Below are 23540 nucleotides of genomic sequence, written 5' to 3' on the forward strand. Positions count from 1 at the left end.
TTCTGAATAACTGCCTACATACATGTTAATTCAAGCGATACTTTGTCAGCCCTCAAAGTTTTATTAAAAGACTAGAGGCCCGGTGCACGACATTAGTGCACTGGGGAGGAGGGGTCCCGCAGCTCTGCCTGTGCCCTCTCGCAGTCTGGGACCCCTCGGGGGATGTCTGACTTCTGGCTTAGGAGCAGGCCTAAGCCGGCAGTCAGACATCCCCCAAGGGGTCCTTAGCACTGCCGCAGAGGCAGGAAAGGCTCCCACCACCACTGCTGCACTTGTGAGCCCAGCTTCTGGATGAGTGGCTCTCCCCCTGTGGGAGCGCACTGACCACCAGGGGGCAGCTTCTTGCATTGAGCATCTTCCCCCTGGTGGTCAGTATGCATCATAGCAACTGGTCTTTCCATCATAGCAGCTGGTAGATTTGCATATTAGCCTTTTATTATATAGTATATTGTGGGAACCATGCCAGAGGTGCCTGTTAGTCAAGGCCAATTAAAGCACAGATGCCTTGTTGTCAATACACCAGACTGTCCAAGGCCACTCTGCACCTAGGCTAAGATACCATAAGCAGGTGCATGGACACACAGTGCACTATGCCCTTCTGCAGCTAAAATGATTGATATCACTGTTGGCAACCGGCCTCCTTTGTCTCTGGAGTAATATACAGGTTACTGACCAGCTAGTGTGAGAAGCAGAGGCGGGAGGCACAGAGAAAGTAGCTCCTATATGTGTGCAGGAAAAGGCCAGAGAGCTCAGACAGAGCTGAGACCTGGTACTGCTACGATGTAAGGCTAAGAGCTCATAGAGAGCTCAGATATAGCTACCATGTTAACCAGCCAGTGTGCTGGGCAGGGGAGACAGGACCAGCTGCTGAGCCAGAGAGGCTAGAGAAGCTGCTGAGGCAGAAAGCTTAGATACGGCTACCATGTGGGGCAGTGAGTCTAGGGGGCAGTGTGCGGCTGCTCGGATAATTACAGAGGCTGCTACTACTGCGTAGGAAAGATATGTACTTACCAGCTGGTGTATGGCTGCCTGCCTGTATAGAACTGCTGTGAAGGACTGTTTTGTCTGATGGCTATATGGCCACTGGCTTCTGCAATAAAGACTCATTCTTATATACCCACAACCTCTCATGACTTCTTCATCTAAGACCTGGCATCCTACAAGGTCCTAGGCAAAGGGACTGGGACCCAACACCTATAACTAGGGAGCAGAGAACAAAGTTCCCAACAGCTAGTACAGAGGGCAGGATTCAAGAAGGAACCTGCCCTGGCATAGCTGGGAAGAATTTAGAAGAATATAAGAACTCAGAGCACCAGAGCCATGCAGGGCTCTTGCTGACTAACAGTTAATCTTCATACTGCCCAAACTAGAACTCAGGAAAACGCTGAATTAAAAACTATAGAGAAACAGCCTAGATCACCAGGACCAATCTGAGGACACAGGGAATTTTCAAAGAAAGTTTTAAGTCAGACTAGATTAGATCAGAATTTCCAAGGTTTGATCATACTCATCTTCAGAGTTTCACAAATGTACTCCAAATATTAGAAAAAAAAAGAGGAATGGTTTTTCTTTATAGGACAAACAGAAAAATAAAGTTTAAAAAATAAAATGTTTTATTTTAATGTGAAGCAAAAGAGAATAAAAACTTTCCAAATTTCTTTTTTTACCAAACAACAGAAAGCTATCATAAAAGCCATGAAAACACTAGATTGTTATTGTCCTGCCATAAAGCACACCACAAAATATGCTATAGAAATTTGTTCATAAAATGCATCTTTCACCTCATCAAACCATGACTCTAGTAAAGAGCAGCTGATATGAGGATACTATTATATAACTCTATTATGATTAACTATCCATAACTAGGATAAACAGAGAACCATTGCATTCTTTATTGAACCTGCTAGAAATGATATGAGAAACACAAAACTAAAATCCATTGGGTTACACTGTCTCAAATCACCAGGCAAGAGATCAAACACACTTTCTTTCTACAGTGATAGTAATGCCATCTGTAGGCACAGAACAGAGTCTATAAAATCTAACACATTTTAAAATATAAACAATGGCAGAATAATCCAAATTTAAATATCCAAGCTTACTACTTGATAAAATTTCTTTATAAATGATAGTGCTTTCTTTATCTACTACAATTAATTAAAATTTCTGAAGATAATCACTCTCAATTGTATTTATCTTCCTTCTCCCCATCCACACCCATAGGTAAAATTCTAGTATCTGGCCAGCCCAATGTCTCTTGTAAATTGCTTTTTCTGGCAAGAGCACCATACTCAATATTATACTTCCTAATTTGGTGTGATAATGGATTCCCAAAGAAGTTTAAATGGGATGTGACTCTTTCACTTAAAAACTGAGATGTGACTAATGACCTTACCTTTTGTGATAGCATAGAGGGACCTGGAGAGCATTATGCTAAGTGAAATAAGCCAGTCAGAGGAAGACAAGCACCATAGGATTTCACTTATATGTGGAATTTAATTAATAAAATAAACTAGCAAAGTGGAGACAGACTCATGGATACGGAGAGCAGACTGACAGCTGTCAGAGGAGAGGGGTTGGAGTCTGAGAGAGAAGAGTGAAAGGATTAAGCTCCACTTGCCCACACAACCCTCTAAATCCCATTGGGAGGTATGTGGAGCAACCCAGGTGGAAGAGGACACACCCTCTGTAACAGATAAGAACCCCAAATTTAGGAAATTACAATATTTTACACTTGATCTTAGCCAAAAGGCCAAGAAGCGATGGAAATTACTATATTTTAAAGGTGGTGCTAAGCAAATTGTTCAAACATTGTCCTAGAGGGGACATTATAACTCTGGTCAAAATAGATTTAGCCTCTGCCTTAGAGGAAGGTATTATCTCCATATTACAAGTTGAATCAACATGGGTTTGTCACTCAGTATAACACATTTAGGTTATTTAGCATAAGGGCTTCTTCTATGGATGTTGGCATTGCTTCTGGTTTAATGCCTAAACAATTATACAAAATTTAAAATTAATACCCATAAATCTATGGCTTTTTTATACACCAGTAATAAACTCACCAAAAGAGAAACAAACAAACAAACAAACAAAAAAAAAAAAGATCCCATTTACCATTGCACCAAAAAAATTAAGAAATCAGCATGGGATATCTAGAGAATAATGAAAAGGGCACACTGACCAGAGCAGAGCAGAGACATTAAATGGGAGATAAGGCTGAATAGCCACACTATGAACAGCTTAGATAGAACAAAGCATGAGCAGTTGGACTTTATCTTCTAGGAAATAGGGGGTTGCTGGAATTTTTGAAGAAAAATAGAATGATGAAATAAGTAAGACTGGGTTAGAAAAGAGAAAAGAGAAAGATCATAGTTATTCTCTCTTAGGTTTTTCCATTCTGCATTATTTACTAGTCTTTTCACATCTTCCTCTCTCTCTCTCTCTCTCTCTCTCTCTCTCTCTCTCTCTCTCTCTCTCTCTCTCATCTCCCTCCCTCTCTTTCCTCTCTCTTTTTTTTACTACCCAGTACTTATTGGTTTTCTCACATATTATTTAATTCTTCATTTTATAGAGGAAGAAACAAATTCGTAGACATTAAATAACTTCCCCAAAGGCAACTGGTATGCACATGCCAGAGATGGTATTCTATCCCATGTATGTGTGACATAAGAGCTTATCCTCCTAAACTCTTTGCAATACTGCTTCCTGGTTATGAGACTACTGTAATATTTCATACATTTAAGGAAATGAAAATTTGAACAGCATTGGTTATAAAAATGGAGAGTAGCCTTAGCCTGTTTTTCTCAATGGTTAGAGCTTTGGCCCATGGACTGAGGGGTCGAGAGTTCCATTCTGGTCAAGGGCACATGCCTCAGTTGCAGGGCAAGTGCGGGAGGCAACCAATCAATGTCTCTCTCTCACTGATGTTTCTCTCTCTCTCTTTTTTTTCTCTCTCTTGTCTCTTCCCCTCACTCCCTTCCACCACTCTTTCTAAAAATCAATGACAAAAATAGTCTGGGGTGAGGATTAACAAAAAAAACAAAAAAAGGAGAGTAAATGATGAGGTAGGACAAATAGGTTTTAGAATAGGATTTATTGACACCCTGGCTAAGAAGAAAGCTGTGTCTAAGTGGGGGTCCAGTATTAAGCTTTGGTGTTTAGAAAAACGGTGGTGGAAATAAATTGTAAATATTTGAGAAAGGGAATATTAATACTAAGAAGCATCCATCAATCATGAACATGCTGTGTGTAAAGAGGGTGATGTATCTAACGAGGGAAATCAGCATGTGAAGAGAGTGGACCACAGATGCAGTGCTTTCTTACATTCACCAATTATCCTCCCTTCTTTTATTTCAAAATCAGATTTTTAAAACATGACTAGTTTATATCTACAAGCTTCCTTTTTCTCATAATTTTCATCCAAAAATTTTATAAGTCTAAAATTAAACTTATCTTCTCATTATCATAACATGTTCTTTTTTTTAAATCAAAGACTTCATTTTTAACATAATCCAGTGAACTATTCTTTACTTCTGTGGAAAATTTGACTATGATGACCCTTTTCTGTTTTGTTTAAGAATATTCTCCTAATTTCCCCACTCTTTGACCCTTTATTTTCACAAAGTCTATCCTTTTTTTCTTTTTTTTTTAGGAGGCAGCATAACATACTGGTTAAGAGTATGAATCTGAAGCTCTTGGCTATTTAAATCCTAACTTCAAGTTACCTAAGCACTGAATCTGAATTACCTATGAAGTAGGGGTGATAATAAGAACACTATTATAGGGGTGTTAGGAAGATTAAATGGGATAATATTTGTAAATGACTTATAACAATATTGGCACATTGTAAGCACTATATAAGTGTTTGTTATTTTTTATAACTGCTTCTTTGCATACTTTACCTTTATTCCCTTCTTCAGACCCACCTGTTTTTACTCTTTTCTTTCAATTTTCCTTATCATTGCCCACTTCATAAATCACAGAGGGATAATGAATCATATTGCTATTTAAGCATGTCTAAGCAAATAAATTCATAAATATGTAAATTTAGGCATGACCTTTTATTCTAGCATCTTCTGTATTGATGACTTACTCATAAGTCATATGCATTAGCCACTTGGATAAAACACCACTACCTCAAATCTAACATAAATTAAATCAAATTCATGATTTTGTATCCAGAACTAGAATTTTGAATATCCTCCCTTGCCATTCCCATCAAGTTTATAATGTGAGGACAATCTTAGATATGTTTTCTCCTCAATCCCTCTACAAAATCAGTCATTAATATCTGCATTTCAATTTTGATACAACTCTCAATCCCCTCTTTTATCCCCACTCCACACTTATTACCTCAAACCTGGATCACCCTAAGCTGATCTTCATTCCCCCCAGCAATCATTATGCCAGTAAATCCTGCCTACTGAAACCAGATTAATTTCTGGACAGGACTGCCACTTTCACAACATGCTTCTATACAAAATATCAGCCTAAAATTAACTTAACCTCTTGGTCATTTGGCAGTAAGATCATGAACGGAGCATTGCCCCTTTCTTGCTACCAGTAAAAGCTATCAAGCGTCTTGCCATATGTACATACAGATGAATGTGTGAGAATACACAGCTACCTTCTGCTTTTTTATCAATATTGTAAGACTATGGCACATATAAGTATATAATCATATATGTTTTTTGGCTAATCTCTTCCCATACTGCCTCTGCCCTGCCCCACCTCTGAGATTTATCAGTCTGTTCCATGCCTCTATGCCTCCATGCCGCTGGATCTATTTTGTTTTGGTCATTAAATTCCACAAATAAGTGACATATGTGAATGTGTCTGTCTCTGTATGGCTTATTTCACTTAGCATAATAAACTCTAGGTCCATTCATGCTGTCTCAAAGGATAAGAGATAATTTTTTTTTTTTTTACAGCTGCATAGATTTCCATTGCTATGGCACTTTCCTGATGGTCCTCTACATACTAGTAAAACAGACAAAGCCATTAGGTTCCCTGTATATGATCTGCTTTTAATTTGGTTTCTTCTCTTTAGGATGTTGGCTGATATATATGTTTTCTAGAGTTGCCATAACTAATACCACAGACTGAGTGTTTAAAGAACAGAAATGTATTTTCTCATAGTTCTGGAGACTAGAAGTCCAACATTAAGGTGTTGGAAAGTTTGGTTTTTCCTGAGGTTCTCTCTCTGGCTTGCATATGACCATGTTCTTTCTGTGTCTTCACATGTCTTCTCTGTGTTTCTGTCTGTGTCCAAATGTCCTCTGTGTGGTTGTATCCCTAGTGAGTCCCTCTTATAGTATAAGGATACCAGTCATTACCAGTCATTTTGGATTAAGGCCCCATCCTTATAACCTTAATTATTCCTGTAAAGGCCTTATCTCCAAATACAGTCACATTATGGGTTAGGATTTCAATAGTTAAAATACGGGGGATCTATTTATTGTATGATGCCTTACACCCATAGAGACTTCAGGCTTTAAGCTTGACTTGACTTTCTGAAAAACTTTTATTTATTTTATTTATTGTCTAAAGTTTTACATATGCCTCCTTTTCCCCTGATTGACACCCCCCCACACACACACTCCCCAACCATTCCCACCCCAGGCAAGCCCCCGCCACCCCAGTGTCTATGTCCATTGGTTATGCTAATATGCATGCATACAAGTCTTTTGGTTGCTCTCTAACCCTCCCCCTCTCCTGCCATTTGTCTCTGGATCTATTTTTGTTAATCAAATTATGTTGATCATTATATTACAAATGTGAATGAGATCATGTGATATTTATCTTTCTCTGACTGGCTTATTTCGCTTAACATAATGCTCTCCAGTTCCACCCATGCTGTTGCAAATGGTAAAAGTTCCTTCTTTTTTATAGCGGCATAGTATTCCATTGTGTAGATGTACAACAATTTTATAACCATCAACAAAACAACAAGAAAGCCCACTGCATGGGAGAACATATTTGCCAATGCTATTTCAGATAAGTGTTTAATCTCATACAACTTAACAAAAGGAAGATAAACAATCCAATAAAATAATGGGCACAGGATCTAAATAGACACTTTTCGAAAGAGGACATATAGAAGGCCAAGAGACATATGAAAACATGCTCAAAGTCACTAATCATCCAAGAGATGCAAATCAAAACAACAATGAGACACCATCTCACACCTGTCAGAATGGCTATCATCAACAAATCAACAAACAACAAGTGCTGGCGAGGATTCAGAGAAAAAGGAACCCTTGTGCACTGCTGGTAGGAATGCAAACTGGTGCAGCCACTGTGGAGAACAGTATGGAGTTTCCTCAAAAAGTTAAAAATGGAACTCCCATTTGACCCAGTAATCCCACTTCTAGGACTATATCCCAAGAAATCAGAAACACCAATCAGAAAGGATATATGCACCCCTATGTTCATAGCAGCACAATCTACAATAGCTAAGATTTGGAAACAACCTAAGTGTCCATCAGCAGATAAATGGAGAAACTTTGATATATCTTTTCTGAGGGCAACCCTGTCTTTCCTCCTTCCTTCTATTCTTCCTTCCTTTTTTCATTCTTTCTTTTTGTAGCCTCAGAGACTTTTATTCAATGATATTTGTGGAAAAACTAAACAACAGTCTCTGTATACATTGAATTGCATAAAATATAGTAAGGGGCCTATAAAATAAAATGCCATATATAAACCTAATAATGAATCTAAAAAATAAACATAAAGCTTAAGAAATTAGTCAATAAAATAAAAAAGTTCGCTTCAGAAATGTAGGCACAATTAAAATGTCATATAAAATATTTTATTTAAAAAATGTTTTATTATTCCTATCTTCTCCACTTAAATTCTGAATACAGGTATCATCATTTCTTTTTACCAAAATTACACCTATCACAAGCCAAATAACATTGGTAAATAGTTATTGATTGCTAATTTTTTTTCCATCCAGATTTTTTACTATCTTGAACTTCCTCTACTTTGCCTCCTGAAGTCCTAGGATGATGATGTAAGTCCATTTGAACTTGTACTATCCAAATATAAAATAAACCATATCTGGATTTTCCTTGTTATTTTCTTCTACAATAAGTATTACTTTTAAAGAAAAATTTTATATACAATTTAGAATATCAATACTATTTTTTAACTTGTCAAAATGGATCTCATTTTTCATAATGATTTATTATTACTAAATATTTACTCCATTGCATTCATTATTACTTACCTTACAAACATACAGCATACTTTTTTGGAGAAAGCTATGTTAGTTTGTGTTCCAATGTTTTATATTTTAATTTTCAGGGCAGAGTGTAAAGAATATTTCAAAATAATCTAAAATAGTATCAGTGGCTAAAATGATCAATAGGTTGATGTCTACAAGGTCCTGTTAAAAATTATTATCATTGTCTCATGTGTCTACCTGGTGGGGAGGGAAGGAAAAGGTACAGAATCAATACAGTTGTTATTCCTTAAACACAAACAGGTGCAGAGTTACCAGTCTTGTCACCTTCTTACTCAGTAATTACACCAAATACAGTTCCATGGTGCTGTGGCAGGTTGTCAACTTGACTCATTTTGTACACAGTTAGCAAAAGCCTCAAAGAAGCTTAAAATCAGGAAAATGGGTGCTAAACAACCATGATCAGCTACAGGAATGGTGCTGTTAAGGAAAATAACTCTCATTATAATAAGTTATCTTAATTAAAGCTAAATGCTTGCTTATTATCTCATGAACAGGAATTTGATTTCGGGGGTAAACAAGAATAGCTGAGAGACCATGGATATCTGAAACACTGATGAAAACATATCAGAAAGAAAGCACATTTATATTGGGCTGTGATTTAAATAAAAAGGTGTGTGTAGTGGGGTGAGGGAAGAGGTGGAGAGTAATAGGAAACCGATAAGTTCTGTGTGAGGCGGCACTTTATGAGAATAGGGTGGAGTCCAGATCACTCCTACTCTGTGTAGCCAAACAAATGTAGAATTCCCTTAAGGTAATAAAAAAGGGGAGACTTGGTTATTAAAAGGCAATCTATCCCTTGCTTTACTACTAAAGGGGAGGAAGATCAATGCATAGGAAACAGAGGTGAAAGAGCCAAAAAGCCTACAGGAACAGTAAATTAAGTGGATCTAGTGGAGAAAAGCAGGTAAGACAATAGCTGACAAGTACAGACTGTGAATGCATGCGTGCTGCTCTCTAGGAGCATCTCAGCATTTTTGGAAAGGTAGTGTGGATCTTTAACAGGGTCAGATCTAATCCGACAGGAAGGAAGCAAACAGATGACCACTATACCTTCAAGGTGTCTGCTTCTTATACCTATTACAAATTTTTTTCATTATTGATTTGAGAGAGAGAAACACTGATTTGTTGCCCCACTTATTTATGTATTTAATGGTTGATTCTTACATGTGCCTAAACTAGGGATCAAAACCACAACCTTAACACCTTGGCATATTGGGATAATGCCCTAACCAACTGAGCTACCCAGCCATGGTCCCAACCCCAATACATGTGAATACATATACTCAACAACCCCCAACCCACATTGGCATTTGTGTGTATGTACACATATGCATGAGCACACACACATACGCATATATACCTGGTGTCCTGGTATATTTTCCATTTTCTAATATTGCAATATATCAAATACATATTTGAGTTACTACATTGTGTGACTATCTTTCAATAATAAATTCCTATATTTGCTGTATGCACAGAGATATAGATGTTACCTGTAGGGCTTTTGCTACCCAAATCAGTGCCAGCAGTTTGGCCTATGGTCCACACAATTATATATATCCTTAAGTGCTTTATTAAGTGCTTTTTTTTTTGTCCGCTATTCATTACCAAAAATTGTTTTCTTTTCCTAACGTTTCTTGAAGGAAAGAAAATATAACTTTGGTAAGTACTAAGCAATTTGCCAGTAAGATGGATAATTTTAGATATCAGTTAAATAAAAATAAATGTCCAGAGAAATAATTCAATAATATTTACAAGTTGCAATTATCTCTGCAGTAGCAATTAAATTTGACATCTCCCCAGTGAAGGAAACTTCTAAAGTTGCTAAATAATTTTTTCAATAATGTGTAGCAAATGAAGAAGCCTTATGATTAGAAAATCAGCCATAGGTTTCAAACAGCCGTTGGTTTCAAATGCAATAGAGTCATGTTTGAACAGAGAACTTTCAGTAGAAACTGAATTAGACCACACCTTATTTATAACCACATTTTCAAACCATGTTAAATATTCAATAGTTAAATGAAACAAAGCAATATGCTGACTGTGAGCTATTCGCAAAGCCCTAAATAAGAAATAAATATCGTAATATAATTAAGGTAACAGTGAATAATAATTAAATCCATCCTAGATTACATTATTAAAATAATGTTTTAAACAAAGTGCCACCTTGAGGGAAAGCTAAATTGTTTGGGGAAAGATATAGATGCACTAAAATTATTTGTATGTTGGCTGCAAACATAAGCTAAGAAAATCACGTCAGTAATATAGAATTCCCTATAAGGAAATAATTTTAAAATAGACTTCTAACCCTAGCTGGTTTTGCTCAGTGGATAGAGCATTGGCCTGCGGACTGAAGGGTCCCAGGTTCGATTCTGGTCAAGGGCACATGCCCGGGTTGCAGGCTTGATTCCCAGTGGGAGGCGTGCAAGAAGCAGCCAATCAATGATTCTCTCTCATCATTGATGTTTCTATGTCTCCCACCCTCTCCCTTCTTCTCTGAAATCAATAAAAAAATATTTAAAAATATAAAATAGACTTTTATTTAAGTAAACATTAGGGGAGAGAAGGGAACTAACATTTATGTAGAACTTTTCTTTGCCAAACACAACTTATATGTAATCTTCATGATAAAATCTATAAGAATTTTTATCCTCTTATTATGTCAGGTAATCTAATATTCATCAAAGACATTGAATAAATGTGAATAAAATCATATTCCAAAATTGTTATAGATTTAAGATTTGAATTCAGGTTTTGAATTCAGTTTTTTGCCTAATGGCTAAATCCATGATATTTATTTCACGAGTCGTCCTCAGACTTTGGGTTAATAATAATAACTAATACATAATCTGTATTGCTATGTGTTCAACATGGTTTCATGCATTTTATTTATTTACTAGAGGCCCAGTGCACAAAGGGGGGTGGCGGGGTGTCCCTCAGCCCGGCCTGCACCCTCTTGCAATCCGGGACCCCTTGGGTAGGGTCCCTAAGCCTGGCTGGTGATCAGGGACTATCGGGGCTTTCCTTCTCCCCCCAACCCTCCCACCTCCTGCTGCCTGCAACTGGCCCACCCCTGCCACTGCCACTGTTTGCCATTTGTGCAGCACTGCCCCTCTCTCCCTTGCCACCGGTCACCTCCCTCTGTGGGTGACAGGCATGAGGTGCGATCGCTTGGCTGGCCTGGGCCTCCCTCTGCAGGGTGATCAATTGTGGGGCCCCCAGATGATCACTCCACAGAGGGAGGCCCTGCCCACCCACTGCAGTGCTGCTGGCTGGGTAGCCTGGACCTCCCTCTTTGGGGCAATCGATCTCAGGGCTCTGCAATCCATCACCCAGCAGAGGGAGGTGCCGCCCACCTGGCCAGGGCTCCAAGATTGATCGCCCAGCAGAGGAAGGCCTGCCAACCCAGCTGTGGCTCTGAAATCGATCAACACACAGAGGCAGCCCCCACCCCCCACCACCACCACAGCGCTGCTGGCCAGATAGCGTGGGCCTCCCTCTTTGGGGCGATCGAGCATGGGGCTCCATGATCGATCACCCAGCAGAGGGTGGCCCTGCCCACCTGGCCAGGGCTCTGAGATCAATCGCTGCACAGAGGATGGCCTGGGCCTCCCTCTGTGGGGCGATCGTGGGACGATGGCAGGGCCCCCCCGACCAATCGTATTGCACCCGCCTTGGCTAGCCTGGTGCCAGTGCATGTCATAGCGTGGTCATCTGGAAGGTCATCCGGAGGGTCATTCTGTTGTTCAGTTGTTCAGTCAATTTGCATATTATGCTTTTATTATTATAGATTTATTTTTAATTCTTACCCAAGGATACGCTTAGAGACAGGAAGGGAGAACGAGAGGGAGACATCAATGTGAGAGAGAAACATCGATCGGTTGCCCTCTGTATGTGACCCGACTAGGGACTGAACCCAAATCCCAGGCATGTGCCCTGACCGGGAATCAAACCGGCAACCCTTCAGTGCACAAGATGAAGCCCAACCAATTGAGCCACTCCAGCAGGGCTGTTTCATGCATTTTAAGCATATTAACATCTTTAATGTTCTCAACAAACCTAAGTGATATGTTAATATTATTATCTCCTGAGCTTAACTTGCCTAGGGTCATTCAGCTAATACTAGTAAGTAAAGAGATGGGATTTAGACTATATAATTCTAGCTCTCAAAACTAATGCTCCTAACTGCACAGTGCCTTCTCATGATACTTTCATCACCACACCCTAAAGTAGTATGATGACAGGCCAGGCCAAAAACCACATCTGGCCTGCTGCCTGTTTTTACACAAAGTTTTATGGGAGTCTAGTTATGCTCATTTGTTTATGTCATAAAGCTGCTTTCTTACTACAATTTGGTTAAGTTGTTAATGACTAATATGCAGATTTTTTGCAATAAATATACTGTCAGCCCTCCATATTTCTAGGTTTTGCATCCTCGGATTCAACCAACTTCAGAACAAAAACAGTGTTTTCCACCCCTGGTTGAGAGCCTGAGACTGCAGAGGGCAATCCTATATAATAAAGAGGTAATATGCAAATTGACCCTCACGCCATCACAAGATGGCTGCGCCCACAGCGGAGGCGGGGTTCCCGTAAGGAGCTGTAATAGCGATCAGCAGGGGCCTGAGGCTGTGTGGTATCAGGCCAGGGCGGGGTACCTGAGGCTGTGCCCCCCACCCAGTGGGGCTTGACTGCGGACCCCAAAACGTGCCCCGTGCCCCAGCATCTGATGGGGACCTCAGGTTGCATACCCTTACCAGCAGGGCTTGACAGGGGACCTCAAGGTGCGCCCCATGCCCCAGTGCCAGGCCAGGGGGACTCAGGCCGTGACCCTCACCCCGGCGCCAGGCTGAGGGACCTGATGGTGCACCAGGAGACCTGAGGCCGCGCCCCCGCCTGGCATGCACCTGGGGACCTGAGGCTGTACCCCTCGCCTGGCAGGGCTTGACGGGGGACCTGATGCTGTGCCCCCCAGCTGGTGCGGCTTTACAGGGGACCTGAGGCTGTGCCCCTGCCCAGTGCCGGGCCACGGGACCTGAGGCTGTGCCCCCCTGCCTAGTGGGGCTTGACAGGGGTGCGGCCGACCGGGTCTGGATCTTGCCCAATGGGCGTGGGGCTGGCCGGGTCTGAGTCTCGTGTGATTTCGAGGTGCATGCAGGTGGGCAGGGACTTGACTCTGGGTCCCACAGTGTGCCCCAGACTCTGATAGGAGAAATATTTTCATATACATTTTACTAATTTTCTTTCATCTCTGACACTTCTATTACAGAGAAAGGGCAAATAGCAATATTAAAATATTTCCTCTAATTAATTCCCTTTTAATGTGTACAAATTTCATGAACCAGGCCACTAGCTTTATATAAGGGGCTTGACCACACCCAGATTTTGGTATCTCTTGGGGTCAATCCCCACAGATATTGAGGGATGACTATAGTTTGGGGAAGGGTCAAAAATTATACACAGATTTTAGAATGCATGGTGTCAGGGCCAGTAACCCCAGCAATGTTCAAGGATCAACTAAAGATCTATTTGTTTTCACATGTTTGTTGTAAATATAATTTGAGTCATTTTGTTTTTTATTAATAATGAATCCTCTCTGTATAGTCCACTTTCACTTTAAAAAACCAATATCAGAAAGTAACCTACTTAAAACTATATTTGAAATAGTAAACATCTTTATTTCTATTAGTAAATGTATGCTAAAATAAAGACTATAGTTCTGTCAAGTTTTCATTTTCATCAAGGTTAAAGCGAAAGAGTTAAGGAATCACTGCCTTCCGTCTAAATGCGTCCCTAGATGCTGAAACACTTCTCATCTGTAAACATGTGAAGACTTTAAAGTTTATATCACTTTGAAGCAACTGCATTATGCTATCTAAATCTGTACCACCATGTTTTATATACCCGGTGATTAAAATAGGCATTTTCACTGTAGCTAAATATTGCTTTGATTCTGATTTTCAAACAGAAACAAAACACATTCCAGTCAAAATGTGTCTCAGAGGAACACAATTGCAGGCTTTCCACAGTACCATTTGCTCAATGGCTCTCTGCTCCCTACCCACCTCCCCTGCCAGAAGTGCCTAACACTCTAAGTATCCCCTGGAGAGCCGGTAGGGTGCCATCTGCTGTATATCCGCTGCGTTGCAGACTGAAATCCTCAATGCCAAATTTAGCTCATATAATTATATAACAGTATGTGAGTCGTATTAAACCGACACATTAATGCCAGATTCATGAAGCAAATTGAAAGTCAGACATGCATAGCAAAACCATTTAGTGGTTATTTGATTAATTATTGAATATGGTTATAACACAAATAACCACAGCATTCAGGTACAATGAGAGTGGCATTTATTGTTAATATTGTGGGTTGCAGTGTTGTTTTTAATAAGCAATAAAATAATACACATAACTAGCAGATAATGTAAGCACACTGACCAGGAAAGATTTTTCTGACTGATAGGCATATACTTCCTCATGGTTACCCCACTCCATTTTTATTTCAACATCAAATAAGCATCAGAAAATACCCTGACAGCAAAGAAGTAGCCAAAATATTTATACAGCTTTCATAGTCAGAGAGATGCAGGGGAAAACAAAATATTCTTTGTGGGAAGTGGTGATATATGAACATAAGGCATTCTATTAAGCTAATACACTATACCCTGCTGGGAGAGTAATTTAGTATACACTTTGGAAAAACCTTGATAATATCTAGTAGTTTTGAACATGCACTCTACCACTTCTGGAAAATACCAGATTTTCTTGAAGAAATTAAGCACCTTGCAACAAAGTCTCATGCACCTAGTGAGAGCTGAAATTCAAATTGAGCAGCCTGTTCTAATATAGACTACCATATCCTGATCACTATGCTAGATTGACTTTGCAGTATAAGTAAAAACCTTAAGTAATATAAATAATATTTTAAAGAAAAATAATACCTCAGTGTGGTGGGTGCCCTTATGTAAAATGAACTTTTGGTTATCATTATTAATTAACCTAATAAAACCTATAGTCTCTTTCCAAAACTAAATGTTTTACTTTAAAAGATATTTTAAAAATTCTTTTGAGACATGGGTTATTCATTTCATATAATTAAAATGCATAGACCAAGGCCTTGTAAAGTAATGAATTAATAATATGACAACTTGGAACCACCTACAAATGGTTACTATTTCTATTCTAGGCTTTGGTTTATAAATGAATACTTTGACTAGGTTATCTTATATATTGAAATTCAGAAAGCCCAGGTAATATGCTATGGGATTGATTGATATATGACCGCTTATCTTTTCTTATCATGCTTACACCTCAGCACCATGTCTTAACTTGGCTTTTCAAAGTAATATTTTCTCTTAGCTTCTTGACATTACACCCTTAGTGTTCTTCTCATCTTATTAGATTCTCTTTTTCCTGCATATCTGATAATTGAACATTGTATTATCTCACCTTGGTTTTAGATATAAGTTATCTCGTTCATAGCTTCAAACAGAATCTATTTAATCATAAATAATCAACCCTGATCTTTCTGGGTTTGCAGAGACATTAATTCAAATTTCTACTTGACACACACACTTGCATGCTAAGTAAGCACCTCAACCTTAACCTGGCCAAAACAGAACTCTAGTTTCCTTCCTGCTTCACATAGTTTGCTCCTTTCCTAGTGTTCCCGGTCTCAGAAAATGGCAACAACATCTGCCCATTGCTTAAACTGCAACTCTCAGTTATCTTTTTTTCTTTCTTTATTTTTCTGTCACCCAATTTCCAATTTACCAGCAAGTACTGTTGACATTACTTCCAAAACATGTTACACACCTTTTCCTTTGTCTCTCTTTTAACTGCTACTACCATGGTCACCATCATTTCTCACTTGGAAAACCATTTGTATACTGTAAACAGAAAATTTAATTGACATGTAGTAGTTCTTTTGCCAAAGAATATCAGGTCAAACGCGCCACCACAACTGAAAGTCCAGAAAAGCATGAGTGGTAAAAATACTTCTACTTTTAATTTCAGCTAGTATAGCCTTTATTAACAATTATTAATGCTGAAATAGTCAATAAATTCAAGGTTTTGTCATATTAAAGAACATTTACTGGTATATTTCCAAGTGTTTAAGAATTCTCAAATATCATTCACCTAGCTAAGCACAGTAATAATCACACAAACAAAATCATTGCAGTAGCTCATGTACATGGGTCCTTACCCCACACTCCACTGTGATAACCTGTTATATGCATTTTATTGTTTAACTAGAGGCCTGGTGCATGAAATTCGTGCATGGGGTGTGTGTCACTCAGCCCAGCCTGCACCCTCTCCAATCTGAGACTCACCGGATCGAGCCTAAACGGGCAGTTGGACATCCCTCTCACAATCCATGACTACTGGCTCCAAACCACTCACCAGCCTGCTTGCCTGATTGCCCCTAACCCCATCTGTCTGCCAGCCTGATTGACGCCTAACTGCTCCCTGCTAGCCCGATTGCCCCTAACTGCCCTCCCCTGCTGGCCTGATAACCCTTAACTGCCTTCCCTTGCCATCCTGGTTGACCCTAACTGCCCTCCCTTGCCAGCCCGATTGCCCCTAACTGCCCTCCCCTGCTGGCCTGGTAACCCCTAACTGCCTTCCCTTGCCAGCCTGGTTGCCTCCAACTGTCCTCCCCTGCAGGCCTGGTCATCCCCAACTGCCCTCCCTTGCAGGCCTGGTCCCTCCCAACTGCCCTCCCCTGCTGGCCTGATCACCCACAACTGCCCTCCCCTGCCAGCCATTTTGTGGCAGCCATCTTGTGACCACATGGGGGCGGCCATCGTTGTTGTTTTTTTTAATATAGTTTTTATTGATTTTTTACAGAGATGAAGGGAGAGAGATAGAGAGTTAGAAACATCGATGAGAGAGAAACATCGACCAGCTGCCTCCTGCACACCCCCTACTGGGGATGTGCCCGCAACCAAGGTACATGCCCTTGACTGGAATCGAACCTGGGACCCTTCAGTCCGCAGGCTGACGCTCTATCCACTGAGCCAACCTGTTTCAGTGGGGTGGCCATCTTTGACCACATGGGGGCGGCCACCTTGTGTGTTGGAGTGATGATCAATTTATATATTACTCTTTTATTAGATATGATTGTCCAAGTAACCCTATGAGATAGTTAGTAATATTGACTATGGTGAAATAGACTCAAAAACTTAATCAACTTGTGGCAGATAGTAAGTGGTAGAAGAGAATTTAGAGAATCACATCTAAATCTTCATGTTTCTAAACACCTGCAATTTCTGTCACTCTAATATACTTCCTCCCATGGGACTCCATGAGCGAAATGGGGCTGGGTTTAGGAAAGAATTTTCTCTAATTTCTCTCATCTCTCCCAGAGCACTGTTGAAGGTTAAGGTTGCTTACATAGCAAAAGAGTCATTGAATTATACTTCCTTCCCTTCATATCTATTCTCAAGATCAGTTTTATCTCCTCACATAGAGCCAGGCTTTATGTAGGCAGAATATTCTTATTCGGAAACCTACTCATTCTCAGTAGATATAAGGCCACAAGTTTCTTCAGAGGGTATGCAATGGGATCCATTGCTGTGTATGAAGATAGTAGTGCACTATTAATTTTTTTTAACTTATTCTAAAAATGGGGGGTGGAGCTCTAACAACAATTTGTAAGAATTTACAACACCACCCTAACTTGATCTGCATGATAAATGGTCAGAGATCATTTACAGTCTCCAAGGGGAAGAACAAAAATTCCACAGAATGATGCCATTAACAGTGATGTTATTAGTTATGTAATGATATCCCACGTGCTGTTATGTAAAGTGTATAATTTGATGAGCTTTATTAAAAATGGAAACCTATGCAACAACACCAATCCAGATATACATATTTTTATGACATTAGAAATTAATTTAGAAAATGCAGAACTAGTCTGAAAGGTGAAAAGTGCTGCAGTGTACTAAATTCAGTCAAAAAGTGCCATTAGCTCTAGCTGGTTTGACTCAGTGGATACAGTGTCGACCTGTGGACTGAAGGGTCCCGAGTTTGATTCCAGGCAAGGGCACTGCCTGGGTTGCAGGCTTGAGCCCCAACAGGGGGCGTGCAGGAGGCAGCCAATCAATGATTCTCTCTCATCATTGATGCTTCTATCTCTCTCTCCCTCTCCCTTCTTCTCTGAAATCAATAAATATTTCTTTTTAAAAGTGCCTTTAGTTGAGGTTTAAGGGTATGTCTCACAAATACTCTCAACAGACAATTAAAATTATAAAATCTTAAAGGGTTGTCCCTCAGCTATTTCAAGTTAAAGAAGGACTTATCTTGAAGATATTTGTGGGCATGGCTTTTGTCTGATAGAGTGAATTCCTGTATGGCTTTTGTCTGATAAAGTGAATTCCTATATGGCTTTTGTCTGATAGAATGAATTCCTGATAAGGTTCACAAGAGATCCTAAAATAATTGAAGTGAATTAGATTTACAGAAACACGCTGTACTTTAGACTTAAGTGGAAAAAGAAGGTACAAAGTTAAAAGAGGCCTTTGGATTATGCCTACAAGCACAAATAAGGATGAAAAAACTATTCAGCTGTAATCATGTGCTAAGTTTACACAAAAGTAAAGAATGACTAGGAGCGTAGAACTGAGAGTACAGAGGGAGGAATTAAAAGCCATGGAAAATTATTCTTAGGTTTTAAGTCCTAATGAAGAAATTGCTAACCTATGCATTAATTCACAGTCTTCAAATGAAGGACTGTGCTTGAGTCATTGTACTTAAGCCTCATCTACACCTGCACATGATTTACATGGTCAGATTCTATACTTGAGTCATTGTACTTAAGCCTCATCTACACCTGTACTGATTTACATGGTCAGATTCTGATGCTGTAATGCAGAGGTGGGGATTATCTGGCCCATGGGCCATATAAGGTCGGAGAAATCATTTGGTCTGGCCCTGCCAAGGCATTAGGGGTGAGTTAATCAAATGTTTGACCAAATATAGCAGGCTAATTTTTAAGTTGATAATTTTGTATGGCCCACAAATGATTGTACATATACATATCTCCAAATGGCCCTTACAGAAAAGGTTCCCCACCCCTGGGAATGGAATGATTCTTTGGGTGGCCGTAGGAGAAGATAAGTGTACTTTGCATTGTGAGAGATGCATCACTGGGGGCCAGCGGGTAGAATGTGGAAGCCAGCTTCCAGATGTTCTACAATGTTCCCTACCTCCTGGAAGCCATATCTCTGTAAAGTAAACCCCTGCTGAATCAAGGTTGCTGTTGACACCAATAAATAAATTTTACAAAAGTGATGTTATGTTACTTCTGAGACTAGGTTATAAAAGAACAGTGCAAACTAAAAGGAAATAAGATAACAGAAACTAGCTCTGTAGATATCCTCTTCTTTTATAGATAATAGAATCATGTCTAAAAACATTAACAAAAGAAGAAAAAAATTCTCTTCTGCTATAGTCACTTTTTTTTATCATGAACTAGAGGCCCAGTGCACGAAATTCATGCACGGGGGTAGGGGATCCCTCAGCCCGGCCTGCACCCTCTCCAATCTGGGACCCCTCAGGAGATGTCTGACTGTCGGTTTAGGCCTGATCCCTGGATGGGGCCTAAACTGGTAGTCGGAAACCCCTCTCACAATCTGGGACCGCTGGCTCCTAACCGCTCACCTGCCTGCCTGCCTGATCACCCCTAATTGCCTCTGTTTGCTGGCCTGGTCACCCCCTAATTGGACCCCTGCTGGTCTGGTCACTCCCTAACTTTCCCTCTGCCAGCCTAGTTGCCCCTCAACTGCCCCCTTGCCAACCTGGTTGCCCCCTAATTGCTCCCCTGTCAGACTGATCACCCCTAACAGTCTCTGCTTTGGCCCCCCGCCACCGTGGCTTTATCCAGAAGGAAGTTAGATGTCTGGAAGATGTCCAGTTGACCCAGTCTAATTAGCATATTACCCTTTTATTAGTATAGATAGTAAAGAATAAAATAACAGTAGAATTTCTTTGGGACCAAAGTCAGTTCGTTGTTGTTATTGTTTGTTTTTAAATAAAGGAGTTGATCTTTGGGGTTGTTGGGAATACTTATATGCATTTTAATAATAGCAACTGATCTTCAAAGAAGGGGGGAGGGCAAAATTAGGAGTATGAGATTCCATTTAGATTATTCACATTTGACTCACCTTAAAATTAAAATCTCAGATGTCACCTGAGATCCATTAGGAAAAATTTCAAATAAGAGCATTTTCTAGTGGGATATATTAAACTCATTAATCACCTTTTTTAATCTTAAAAATCAAATAACCAAATTCTTCTGCAATTAAAAAATAACCTGTATACAAAAGTCAGACTACTGTGGATAATAAAAAATAAGTTCATCGCTCGTGGTCACAGACAACACTGTGGTCAAGACCAGGTGAGCGGTTAGTGCAGGGCTGAGAGGAGGCAGGCTAAGAGAGGAGGAAATGAGGACATCTGTAATAGTGTCAACAATAAAAATAAATTTAAAATATAAGTTCACAAAATAGGAATAAACATTATTGTTCTATATTAAAAAGTACTGTTAATTTAAAACAGATAGTTGGTATTAAACTCAAACATAGTGATGAAATATGAATTGCCATTTGAAAATTCCTGATTTAAAAAACATTCAATAAACCATTTTCTTTAAAGACATCTATTATGAACATCTTATTACTACAACACTTGACTACACTAACCACAATATTTCTTTTCTTGTTGACCATAAAGAATTTAAGACTCCCTGCTCTCTGAACAGGCTTAATAAATAGATAATTATTGCTCATTGTACATCAGCTTTAAAAATCTATTCTCTTCAGTTTCTTCAAACACTTTTTCATGAAGAAAAATAGATAAGTATAAAATGGATAAAAGTATAAAAACAACCTCAATGTATTCTGAACATTGACTTTATGGTGAATATCACTAAATAGCTTTAAATTATAAAATTAAGTACCCTAAGAAAGCCCCCTGACTCTTCCATATGCCAACTCTTCTACTACCCTTTACTTGTATGAATTTTCTAAATTAAAATATGTAACCAAAGAGAGAAGTCAGAAGATGAATAGTTGAATGTTACTGACTTTCAGATTAATATCTTTTAATACAACTGCCATTATTCAGTTTGCCTTGTTCAAAGAGGTTCAGAAGTGGGGACTAACCAGGGCTGTCTGTGTACTAGCACCGAAAGACATTATTCTTAGAGTAAACCATTACCTCTTGAAGAACTCAGACTATATGTTAAGCCAAATGTCAGAGAGATTCCACAAGTGCAGTAAATGCTTATGTTGTCAATACAGAAATAATATCCATTCAGAGAGCAGTGTGTCGGTAAATATTTTACAAAATGCTCACCAAAAATTAAAAGCCCTAATTTACAGTGTTTGCCAACTTCTGTGGCATAATGCTCCTACTTGGCTGATCTCAAGCTACCAAAATGACCTAAATGAATCTATAATTGGGAAATATGCACCATAGCTATTATATACGATTTCCACAAATAGATCCAATAGATATAAATAAGCTCACAAGTACAGTTAACAGTAAAGTATACTATAGTAACTAGAAAATTAGTTTTGAGTTTTGATTATGCTGTTAAAAATATTTATTTTGTTATACATGTAATTTAATTTTTTATGCCTGTGCTTAACTGCCAGATCTTAAACTTCCTGAAATGCAAACAGCGATCCAGTATCAGCACAGCATTCCTACATACCACTGCATATATTCTAAGAACACCCAGCTACATAGTCACTGGTATGGGATGTAGAGATTTCCAGTTTTTGCTTTGATGGCTGAAAAGAACACATGACTGAATGTCCTCAATAATCTGACAAATCATTTCCATTAAATATCCTTCTCTCTTCTTGATTCCATTCTGGCCTCTAGTGGTAGCTGCTAGCATTCTTATTATTAGCAGTGTTAGAAAAGCAATTATCAGTGATCATCATTGTAAAGTTAACCACAATATGATTCATTTCTCTTTTCACACTATTTATTAGTATCTCTTATCAATAAAGGGAAACAAGTGATTGATCATGGGATATAACAAAAATCCACTGAATTTGAAGTCAGAAATCTCGAACTGTTGTCTTGAATTTTAATGTATATATTTTTAAAAATTCCTGATAGAAAATAACTGGGGTAATTATAAAAATAAAACCATAACACACTTGAATCTAAAGAATAGCTAACTCCTGAACAGAAAGGTAAAAGAATGCATTATGCATGTTCCATTATGCATCTTATCATCTAAATGAGCATAGGATGTGGGAGGGCAACTATATTCAACAGGAAAAAATCAAAGATTCAGATTACATCTTACTGGACTGATTTTTATTGCAACTAAATTTTTATTGTTATACTAGAGGCCTGGTGCATGAATTTGTGCATGGGTGAGGGTCCAGCTGGCCCACCCCGATGGGGGCCGATTTGGCCAGGCTGGCAGGAGGGAGGGGCCACAGGTGGTTGGCCACTGGCCCTGCCCGATCAGGGTGGGGGAGCCAATCAGGTGCCGGGCCAGCTGGGAGAGGGGCCACGGGAGATTGGTCAGCCGGCGCCATCCCTGATCCTGCCGGGGTGGCCAGGGGGAGGGCCGCCCCCTGATTGGACGGGTTGGTGGGCCTCAGTGCATGTCACAGCGACTAGTCATTCTGGCATTCTGGTCACTTGGCTTTTATATATATAGATAAATAAAGCCTCAGTATGTTTAAAGTGAAATTAATTTAATGTGCTCATGAGCTTTATCATAGCATATAAGCATAGCAGCTGATGCCTATTTCTCTTTACTTGGTATCAATTATTTTTTTAAATTCCTTCACAGAATATTATTTAGAGCTGATGATTATGTCTAGATCAGAGCAATGCACCTCTCTTGATCCCTGCCCTGTGTCATGCAGTTAATTCGTGACAGAAGTGGGGACTAACCAGGTCTGTCTGTGTACTAGCACCAAAAGACATTATTCTTAGAGTAAACCATTACCTCTTGAAGAACTCTCTTCATCTTTAATAATAGTGTCTTCACGGCTGTGCAGTCCTGTAGCATCAGTCTGAAGGGCAGAGAATCTATGCCTCCGTTTTCTTCCACACCTTGCAGAGGCCAATCTGCAGACGGACTGCTGGGCATTCGGCTAATATGTGAACACCTGGCTTCCTGATCAATGTCTTTTGTTAACTTCAGTGAAAGGTTCCTAAGAAAAATAATAAACAACAATTACAATGTAGCATATTCACAGCAGTATTTTCCAAGTTGTCCATCAATGTCAACAGTGAGCCAGAA

The 23540-nt window shown here is 39.4% G+C and overlaps 1 protein-coding gene across 1 annotated transcript in view; it reads right to left on the reverse strand.

Annotated features, from left to right (window-relative positions):
- The window catches only part of CCSER1 (coiled-coil serine rich protein 1), a 1048396-nt gene that overhangs the window by 743015 nt on the left and 281841 nt on the right, over positions 1–23540 (reverse strand). Inside the window, exon 5 of the mRNA XM_054727411.1 lies at positions 23244–23451. Within this exon, the coding sequence (XP_054583386.1) occupies positions 23244–23451 (208 nt within the window). The remainder of the gene's footprint in view (positions 1–23243; positions 23452–23540) is intronic.

Source organism: Eptesicus fuscus, chromosome 2 (genome assembly GCF_027574615.1).
Source record: "Eptesicus fuscus isolate TK198812 chromosome 2, DD_ASM_mEF_20220401, whole genome shotgun sequence".
NCBI classification, from domain to species: Eukaryota; Metazoa; Chordata; class Mammalia; order Chiroptera; family Vespertilionidae; genus Eptesicus; species Eptesicus fuscus.